The sequence below is a fragment of the Poecile atricapillus genome, chromosome 21, assembly GCF_030490865.1.
Source record: "Poecile atricapillus isolate bPoeAtr1 chromosome 21, bPoeAtr1.hap1, whole genome shotgun sequence".
Taxonomy (NCBI): domain Eukaryota; kingdom Metazoa; phylum Chordata; class Aves; order Passeriformes; family Paridae; genus Poecile; species Poecile atricapillus.
Window position 1 is genome coordinate 5,753,195 of NC_081269.1, and position 9,580 is coordinate 5,762,774.

General features: G+C 49.2%; 1 protein-coding gene across 3 annotated transcripts; it reads right to left on the reverse strand.

Annotated features, from left to right (window-relative positions):
• Positions 1-1,431: 1,431 nt before the first annotated feature.
• SERPINF2 (serpin family F member 2) lies at positions 1,432-8,998 on the reverse strand. 3 transcript variants are annotated; one of them, XM_058854249.1, is made up of 9 exons: positions 8,868-8,998; positions 7,770-7,827; positions 7,112-7,168; positions 5,790-6,207; positions 5,355-5,498; positions 4,989-5,192; positions 3,993-4,135; positions 3,216-3,420; positions 1,432-2,511 (listed from the first exon to the last, which is right to left on the reverse strand). In XM_058854249.1, the coding sequence occupies exons 1-9, from the start codon at positions 8,927-8,929 to the stop codon at positions 2,186-2,188; spliced, it is 1,617 nt and encodes a 538-aa protein (XP_058710232.1). In that variant the 5' UTR covers positions 8,930-8,998; the 3' UTR covers positions 1,432-2,185. The 3 variants fall into 3 exon arrangements, with proteins under 3 accessions (XP_058710232.1, XP_058710231.1, XP_058710233.1); XM_058854248.1 differs by having other exon boundaries at positions 7,770-7,890; positions 8,868-8,983; XM_058854250.1 differs by lacking the exon at positions 8,868-8,998 and adding an exon at positions 8,263-8,411.
• Positions 8,999-9,580: the final 582 nt, after the last annotated feature.

A 9,580-nucleotide genomic window follows, 5' to 3' on the forward strand; every position in this document is an offset into this window, starting at 1 on the left:
CTAGGAATGAATCTGTATAAATAAATAAGCTAAAATGTTCCCTGTGGGCTAGAGCTGTGCCCTCTAGTAAGAAAGGCTGACTTCTTGTGGGTTTACTTGTTAAAATTGCAGGTCTCTGTAATTACAGCCTCTTTCTGAAGGGTTTGTGTCATTACATTGGTTAGAGGAGTAGGCATTATCTTTGGCCATTCTTCCCCTTTTAGACTGGAAGAAATGCATAATTGGAGGTTGGAGCCAGGACTTTTCATTCCCCAAAGTCGCCTGCATCCCTGAAATTCATGGTTAGTGAGTCAGTCCTGCTCTTATGCCAGCAGATGGTGCAGACTATTCAGGGACGGAGGCTCCCAGAAGCATTCTGCTCCTTCCTTTGAGGGAAGGCAGCTTCCCAAGCGAGGAAAACACTGCCAGAAGGATGGCCCTTGGGCTCCCTAACTGTTGCTCTGCAAGAACAGAGCACTGTCCTTTCTACCCAGCAGCTGAGGGGGTTTGGAAGCAGAAATTACTGTGGACAGGAGTTGTTTTGTACAGAAGTACTCATGAGTTAGGCCCGTATTTTTAAGTGGTAGGATGGCTTGGTTGGGTGGAGGGACCCCAAAATTCCTTGACAGAATCATAAAATGGTTTGGTTTGGAAGGAACCTTAAAGATCATATTGTTCCAACCCCATCTTCCGCTATCCCAGGTTGCTTTAAGCCTGTCCAAGCTGTCCTTGGGCATTTCCAGGGATGGGGCAGCCACAGCTTCTCTGGACAACCTGTGCCAGGGCCCCATGGGCTTTTAGGGCACTGCTGCTTTGGAACAAGGACCCATCTCGGGGAGTGTGATGGGCTCTGCCCATCTCAGACCAAAGGACAGTTATAACAAGACATTGTCCTGTGCCAAAACAAAAGCAGTGATGTTCAGCTACAGGTGTCAAAATCTTCCCTCCTTTCCCTGGAAGCCATGGATACTGTGGAGCCAGGAGTATCCCAGTGAAGAACAAATCACAGATAACAGATGCCAGATCAGCATCTTTCACCCTCTGAGCATTTTTCAGGTTTTACTCAGGAGAAAGGATAAGGGCTCTTACATCCTTGCTTATCCCTGCATTGCTGCTCACAAGCCAAACGCCCTCCTGACCCTGTGCCACTGAGCTCATGCCCTAATTCAGGGAATTCTGCCATCTCACAAAGCCAGCTCTGACCCAGAGGGCATCCATCCCCTGCACACTTGGCAGGGGAGATGCCCAAAACTTGTTGGACGCGGTCCTTGGAGAGTCTTTACAGATTTGACATTTCACCTCACAGCCCCTGTTGTTCCCTGGGACAAGGTGTAGCAAAAAGCAGATCCTCTGCCAGAGCCCCTCCTCTCTTTTCTTCTGACCTGCCCAGAATTTTTTCCTCCCAATCTTTGCAATTACTAAATTTCTGTGCCATTTTCCTTTCTCTGTTGGGTCCTTCAATGCAACACTTTCAGCAATTTTATTCTGCTTTATTATTTATTATTCTGCCAACATAAAAATTACTAAAAAACACTTTATAAAATATTCCTTGAAAAATCTAGCATTACCCAGCCTCTAGAGGAAGGGCTGGAGAGAAGGATCTAAAGGGAGGGGTTTCCTACTGCAAAGCCTCCTACATCAGATCCAAATAGCCAAGGAGTGGGAAAAGGGAATCTTTGACAAGAACCCATGCCTGGAATTGGCTGTGACTCATCCTAGAGAAGACAACTGGTTTCTAGTCCAGTTGCTCTGGAGGTCGATGTCTAGGTGGGCACAGATGGTTTTCAGAGGAACACTGAGGGATTCGTGTTCCCAAGGACTGCGGAAGGAAGAGCCACATTAATACATCCCTGGCTGATGTCCAAGCTGCCAGATGCTAATGATGATTCCAGGCTACAGGGGACTCTTATAAGATCTTAATGAAGACTCTAATAACAGTCTGGGGACAAGAAAGTCTCCCTTCCACGACTGAGAGCCCTGGAAGGGAAATCCAGGCAGAACAAACTTTTCAGGTTCAACAGAGGGGAGCCTCAGCCTGGAGAAGCTCATCGGGTCTGGAATGGGCTATCCCAGGACTGGTCTCTAGGGATCTGTAAAGGAAAACAGCAAGGAATTGCCCCCTGTGGCCTCAGAGGGGCAGGAGGCCTCTCTCAGCAGGTGCAGAGGGTCAGGCAGGAGTCCCAGAACACTCAGGCTCTGCCCTCTGTTATTTGGGCACGTGGTGCTCGTTGGCATCTGTGGCTTCGCGCGAGTCCCAAGGCTCTCGGATCTGGGGAGCAGCGTCTGGGCTGGGGTTCCGGACACTGCCAATGAAAAGTGGGATCCCTGTTTCATCCTCAAAGATGATGAAGACAAAGGGCCTGTCGAGGCTGAAGGTAGAGAATGAGCGTGACACCGCGATACTGGTGGCAGCAGATGCTTCCACCCCATCTTCTTTAAGCTCCAGGGTGGCCTGGTGCTGTACACTGGACACAAAGAGAGGCTCCTCTGTGATCTTCTGGAGATTTGGGCTCGTGAACAGCTCCTGGAGGCCTGCAGAGAAATGAGACCAAGTTGGTGCCACAAGTTCTGAGTTTTCTCAAAGCTGTCTGAAGAAAGCAATTCCCTGATCTGTCACTCCACGTGCTGCCCACCATGGACAACTGGAGAACTGACAGGCAACAGAAACAAAAATTCCACCTCTTTAAGAATAGTAGTGTAAGAACTTGAAGTCATCCTTTAAAAGCAGCAGCAAGTCTGGAGACTCTTTCTAGCTAGGCTGGAAACACTTATACTGAGACTATTTTTTTAAGCAATTCTAACCAAAACAAAGTGAACTCTTAAATTATTCTAATCTGGAAAGGCAGCACCTGGTGTTTTATTTCAGCTCCAGGTTTTGTGATCTGCATTTTCTCTGTTGGCAATTTCCATGTCCTGGACACTGAATTAAAGGACAAAGTAAGAGACTGAGATTGATGCACAGGAGAAGTTTGTTTTGGCTACAACAGGGAGAACTTGTAAAGACTGTGAGAAGCTGTGAGGGCTGCCTTGTCTGTAGTATCATCTAGTTGGAGCAAAACATTTGGTGCCAGGCAAGCAAGGAGTAAGGAGGAGGAGAGGAAGAAGAGCTGGGAGAGTTTAGAGCTCTGGAGCAAGCTGTGAGGTACAGCTTTAGAAACAAGGGTGGCAGCTTTCAGTGGCAGCAGCCAGACTGATCAGCTCCTCTTGTTCTGTGCAAACCCTGCTAGAGTCCTTACCCAACTGGCTGAGAACCTGGTTGAGTTCCAGCTTGTAGTCCAACTTTATTTTGGGGAACTTCACCATGGTGGGCACCTCTCTGCGGAAAAGCCTGCACAGTTCTTTGTAAGGGAAGTTCTCCAGCACGTGAGAGGTGTTCCAGTTGTTCTGGTTTGGTACGAGGACCACGAAACTCACATTACTCTTAAAAGGAAACTTGGCTACCTGGAAATAAAAGCAACCAGAGGAGAATTTAGGGGAAAGGAAGGGAAGTCCAGAAAGTGATGCTTTTAATTTAGTCTTTTCCTAATTGGTCTGCAGGGCCACTCTTGCTCTGGGATGAAAACAGCCTGGTGAGAAGGAGGGATCTGATTTCTCCAGAGGAGAATCTGTTGGAATAACAGCTTTAGATTTTAGTATTAGCCACTGGCTGGTGAAGATTGAGCACATGGCAGAGTGAAAACCCACATTGCCCCACTCTGGAGTCTGAAAAACTCCAACAGCACATTGTCAGAGGGAATTCCTTTCCATATTTCCTCATTTATCTTTAACTCTGGGCTTTAAAACTCTATTAATTCCCAGTTAGTCAGAATACCTCTTTGTGGTTTTTCATAGAGATTAAAAGTGAAGATTCAACATTCTTGCTGGAAGCAAGGACAAAGAATGATTATTAAATTTTTGTGTGCTATGCCTGTTAAAAAAAATGTTATTTTTGGAGAGAATGCTTGCAGTTAGTAGAATACCACAGCAAGAGGAAATTCCAGTGAAAATTTGCAGTGCCCCTGAGAGATCCCTACCTGAATATCCTGGGACTCCAGTGTAAACCAGCTCAGGGGGTACTCAGCAGCTCTCATCATCTCAACTGGGACCACAAACTCACTGTCAAGGTGGAATACATCTGGCCCAGTGAAGCTTGCATTAAATTTATTCCTCCAAAACCCTGTAAAAATAAAAGTTTTGAAATTAATGAAGTTAAATTTGGGTAGAAAACCAGAAACTGCTGAGCTGGCACTCCTCCTATCTTGAGTTCTCTAACAAGGCCAATAGTGACCAGGGAAGTGAAAATACAGCAAAGAGAAGTCAGTAGCAAGGCTGGAAGAGCCCTAACAGCAGGAAACTCTTATCATCCAGAAAGAAACTATGGAATAACAAAGAGAACACAGGTTAATCCTCATGCCTCAGCGTGGGAGACTACTGAAGGCTATGGAGATAAAAGAAACTATGTTTGTGCTTTGAAAAATGGGGAGTATTGCCTCTGTGCTGCAGAAGGGGAAACACTGCTCCAAGACCAAGGTAAAACGTTTGTAGATTTACTCTGGAAGTGTTTGGTCTGTGCACAGCCCTCAGGGAATTAAAAAAGGAAGATGTGGCCGACCACTGTGCTGTAGTCAGAGAGAAATCCACAGAAGCTGCCTCTGAGCTCCGTGGTGGGTGTGCAGTGAGCTGCAAACCACCTGGTTCATCATTTAGGTTAGAAAAGACCTTTAAGATCACTGAGTAGATGAGCAGGGATGTGCTACTGCCTGGGATCCTGAACCAGGAGGCAAAGATACTGCAGGTCCCACCTGCTGTGTCCTGGCTCTGCTGTCAAGTAACATTTTTAGCACATGTGAAGCAGTTGGGAATCATTACTGTAAAGAAATCTAAGCAAGAGGAACAGCAGATGCACAAGAACAAGCAGATTGCCTAGCAGGAAGCGAGGAGAGGAGATGCTGTTCAGCTACAGGGCTTGCAGAAAAGTGGAGTTCTAACTATTCCCTCTTGAAAAAATAAGGAAGGCCTGTGGAGCTCACCGTGGAAATAGATGGCATTGAGCAGGAGCATCACTGTGTTTTCAGGGAGCTGCTGGAGGAAGGAGGGAATTTGCCCATGAGTGGCTTCCTTTACCCAGTTGTTTATGGCCACGAGGTCATCCTGACTCATCCCAGAAAGGGTCATGGGCTTTGCTCCATAGAATTTCTCTGAATCCTCCAGGAACTTCTCTTTCACCTCAAACCCTGGCAAAGGGGAGGAATGATGGGAAAGGTTTGCTCAGTGTGATATGACACTCCCCAAGAGGAGGAAGTAGGGGAAATTGATGTCTCCAGTGTGATTCCATCGCTCTGTGTGACTGGGAGGTTTATCTTACACCAGTCCAGCCCCCCTGGGCCTCCTCTCACCTTTCTGCAGGTACAGACGTGACCCAAGGCTGAGGGTGGACTCTGTGAGCCTCCTGCGAAGGGTGCCCAGCATGTGGTGGAGGCAGGGCACTGACTCCAGGTGCATCACCTCCAGCAAATGCTTCTCTGTCTGATTTGCTGCTCCTAAAAATCAAACTCCTGTTAGGTCTCATGCCTACCAAGTGGAAAACAGGGATGTTACTCTGGCTGCCTCTTGTTAGAAACACACTGTGCCCCACAGAAGAGGCTGGAGAAATCTGAGAGTCGGAGCCTCAGAGGGCAGCTTCAATTGTAATCATGCCTAATTAAAGCTGCAGGAGCAAGGATAAGTGGAAAGGACTGTATTTCATTTGCATCTTGCACACTGGCTGCTCGTGGCTCTGGGAGAGGAAACAGGGAAGGGCAGGGAATGGTGGTTTTGCCACTAAGAATTACCCAGTGCCAGGTGAGACAAGGCGAGGGCGATGCTGAGGGGGGACAGGACCACGTTGGCTCTGTTGGACTCCAGCTGCACCTCTCTCAGGAGATCAATGCTGAATCTCATCAAGCCATCTGCCAGCCTCTGGCTCTTCTTCCAAGTCATCTTACAGCTTTTGTCTCCAGCCTCTCCTCCCTCTTCAGAAGAGGCATTTTCCCCAGGTGATTTCTTCCCACGACAGCCCCCAGCCTCAGCTACGGCTTCATCTTCTGAGTTCCAATCATCCATCGTGTCTGGCAGGGTGGTGGCAAATGCTGACTTGGGTCCATGGTTCTCCTGGAAGCTGTCATAAGAAAATTCTACCAGCTTTTCCTTTGGCTGGGTTGGGATGGCTTCCACCAGATCCAACTGTGCAATTCCAGTGCTTTTCACATCCTGGGGAGAAACAAGGATAGCACTGGGAAAGCAAAAGCACGGTGACACCCCCATGGGTTTTCACTGCACATCTAAATGGGCTGAGAAAACTGGACAGAGCTGGACTCCTCTGCTCTGGTGGTGGTTTTGCTTCAGTTTCCCTTTAACCCCGAGGATAATGATTTGAGGGAATGGCTTTGGAAAAGAGAGGGTTTTGTATCCTGTGGATACAAATGGACGCAGTGAGGGTCTGGCAGTGGTTCCTCCTCCATTTGTCTCGGGAAAGCTTGAGGGCAAGACCCACCAGCAGAACAGCATTTGTGCCACGTGTGAAGGCACACATCCTGTGCCTTCAGCATTTACAGATCCATCATCCTCAGCCTTGATTTCATCTCCTCCCCTCACACATTTTAGCAGTGCCCACCTGCCTCACTGGTCAGCCCCTTCTCCTGTCACAGCCCTGATCGTTTGGCTCAAGTCCTCCTCCAGGCATCTGTGTTTTCTTGACCTGTGTGTTCTATTCCATCCTTCTTCTCTCTAAATTTCCTCATTTTACACTCTTCTAAGCTTTAACACTGCCACTACTCCTCACATTTGTATGGTCTGAAACATCCCAGCTGAGTGGGTTGGATCCTTCTCCCTGTCGTCCTCACAGCTGGTGGCTTCCCTCACCTTTCCTTTTCACTCAGAAATTAAATCATCCACCTGCCAACTCCTGTACACACCAGCACTGATGTTAACTCCATACTCTGCTCAGTTATTTAGGGTGGAGCTTCCAACTAGAAGGAGCACAGCATTGGCAGCAGCTGGGAAAGATGAACTTTCTCATGGCACTGGCACTGCCAGGGCTCATCCTTTCTCAGGAAAATCTGCAAATCCCACAGCACAGCTTCAGTTCCCTTGGGTGGAACTCATCAGTGCTTACCCTCAGCTTCCCATCTTTGTCCAGGAAGAGACGCTGCTGGTCATTGGCATGTGCCAGCTGTGGGGAAAAAAATCAACAAAGAAACAAAGTCAGGTCCCTCTGAATTTGCAGAGTTTGTCTTCCCTGCTCCCACTGCAATCCTGGCTGTAGCAGTCCCCACAGCGGTACAGGCAGGATTTTGGGATGCAGACCCAGGGGCAGTGGGGTCTGACATGGGGAGGTAGAAGCGAGGAGTTGGGAGACACTGCAAACCCTGGATTTGTTTAGAAAGGGGTCAGGCTAGTCTGGTACAAAATAATGGATCCTTTTGAGAGTGAGCAGTAGAGTTTTGCAATCTCAGTTCTGACAGGGATCCAGATTTAAAAGGGGGGAGGAGGAAAAACCTGCTTTTCAAAAAGCTCCTGTTAGCTCCTGCAGGTCACGGTCACTAAATACAGTTGAGGTCAAGTTCCAAAAGAAAAGTTCCTACAGAAATATGAATAATAAGAACATCCACAACTATTTTAGCTGGGTAAAAGATCAGAAACCTTGCTGGTGAACCCACCAGCAGTGTCCTCCACCTATCTGCCTTCCAGGGCTTCTCTGGGTGGTATTTGCCCCCGGTCTGGCTCAGGGAGCCACCACATTTCCCTTGCTCTTTGCTGAGGTAGCAACTTACCCTTGGGAGGCTGTGCAGAGCAGCCAGGCAGAGCAGCCCCCAGAGGAACCCCATTTTCCTGGAACAGAAGGACCAGCTGAGAGAAGAGATATTTCCAGCTGCGAGCTCAGCCTTTTCAGGTCTACAGGGAGAAAATTATCAACCTGGCCAAACAGGCTGGCACAGGAGCTTGTGGAAAGCAATAGGAGATGAACAATGCTGCGAGGAAACAACACAGAGCTCCTGGGTCTGGTGCCAAGGCAGGGAAATCAGAGAGGAGCAGGGCCCCGCAGCAGAGCTGCAGCTACAGCCAGGCTCTGCTTGGATCCTGCCTGGCTGACCCTGCTGCCCTGGTTTCTCTGGATTGCAAATGGTATTTCCCTAATCAGTGCTGCACACACTGTGCCTCTGGAAAGAGACAAGAGCCTTTCTGCTCCTTTCCCATGGAAACCACCGAGATACAGGCACAGCATCCTCAGCTGTGCCCCAGGCTCTTGGGAGAAGGGCTACTGACCTGCAGGTGCTCAGCAAGTGCTGTCTGGGAGGGGATTTGCAGGTAGAAGTGCAATACCAGAGCAGTTTCCCAGCATTATGTCCTAGGAGGAGGAGTCCTCCCCTTCCCAGCACTCATGTTCCCCCTTTGCTGGCAAACCCTGCCTGTCCCACCTCCATGCTCCAGTTCCAGCGTGGGACAGTGGGAGCAGGGATTCCAGGGTCACGGACAAAACCCCACCCATTCCCTGGCCAACGCTTTACCCAGCCATTTCTCCCTTTCTGACAGAAATAAAATACCTTCTCTTTCCCATAAAACCTCCACACCAAAGCTCAACCCCCTGCATGGCATCCACATTTAATTCCTGGGGCTGCTTTCCACTCTCCAAGCAGTCCTTACTTCACCCAGAACTGTTGGGCTGAGATCTCACTGGCAGAAGACAACTTGAGGCCATTTCACTCCTTCCCTTCCATCACCCCAAATCCTGTAGTCACATACAACCCCAAACACCCCTTCTCCTCCCTGGTGGTGCCCATCCTTTAACCCTCTGCCAAATTCACCCCTCTCTCCCAGAGGGCCATTGGAGGAGCCCTCATTTCTATCAAATCCTTTGATTTGTCCCTTACCTGAGGTTGTTCATGTCCACGTTGGAGCTGGCACCTGCTTTAGCCTGTCCAGAGCTCTGCATGGGGCACACACAGAGCTCTGGTCCAGCCCTCCCTCCCAGCAGCGACCTTCGGCACCACCCCCTGTTTGAAAATTTGGCAGGCAAATATTGACCTACAGCATCCGGTTAAACATCTGTTTGGGGGAGAATTGTGAATTTGTGGTGCATTTGGAGATGGGGACACACTTTTGGGCTGCTGAACCTTCAAGACAACCTTAACACCGAATTTACCAGATCCAAAACTCCCAGCAGCAGAAGCAATTTGCGAGTGGCTCCACTTTGCGTACACTCCCCGTGCTAGGAATATTCTCTTTTATTCATAAACTTCAGTGGAAACGCAGGGCTCGGTGTTTATTGACACAGGACTCTCTGGCTTGGGAATTTTCTTTGCTGAAACCCCCAGCTCTTCCCTCCTGAGTCCCAGCTGCTGCTGCTGCAGTGTGTGAGGCACTGGTTTGACAGAGGCCAGGTGCCCAGGGTGCCTTGGCTGCACACAGCAGGCTCTGATGGCCAGGCTGGGCTGAGCCCAGAGCAGCTGCTCCCTCCCTTGGGGCACAGCACGCCCCAGAGCTCTCCCAGGGCAGCTGGTCCCAGTGTCCAGGACATGCACACACTGCTTGGGCCACGGAGAAAAAGTCTTGGGGACGGGCAGGACTCCAGCAGTCCTGCCCT

Coding starts and splice junctions, on each gene's coding strand:
- SERPINF2 (XM_058854248.1), bottom strand. CDS start 8,929: ATGCAGAGCTCTGGACAGGCTAAAGCAGGTGCCAGCTCCAACGTGGAC. Junction 7,169..7,769: donor CTCTGCACAGCCTCCCAAGG/GTAAGTTGCTAC, acceptor TTTTCCCCACAG/CTGGCACATGCCAATGACCA. Junction 2,512..3,215: donor CCAGGTTCTCAGCCAGTTGG/GTAAGGACTCTA, acceptor ATTTCTCTGCAG/GCCTCCAGGAGCTGTTCACG.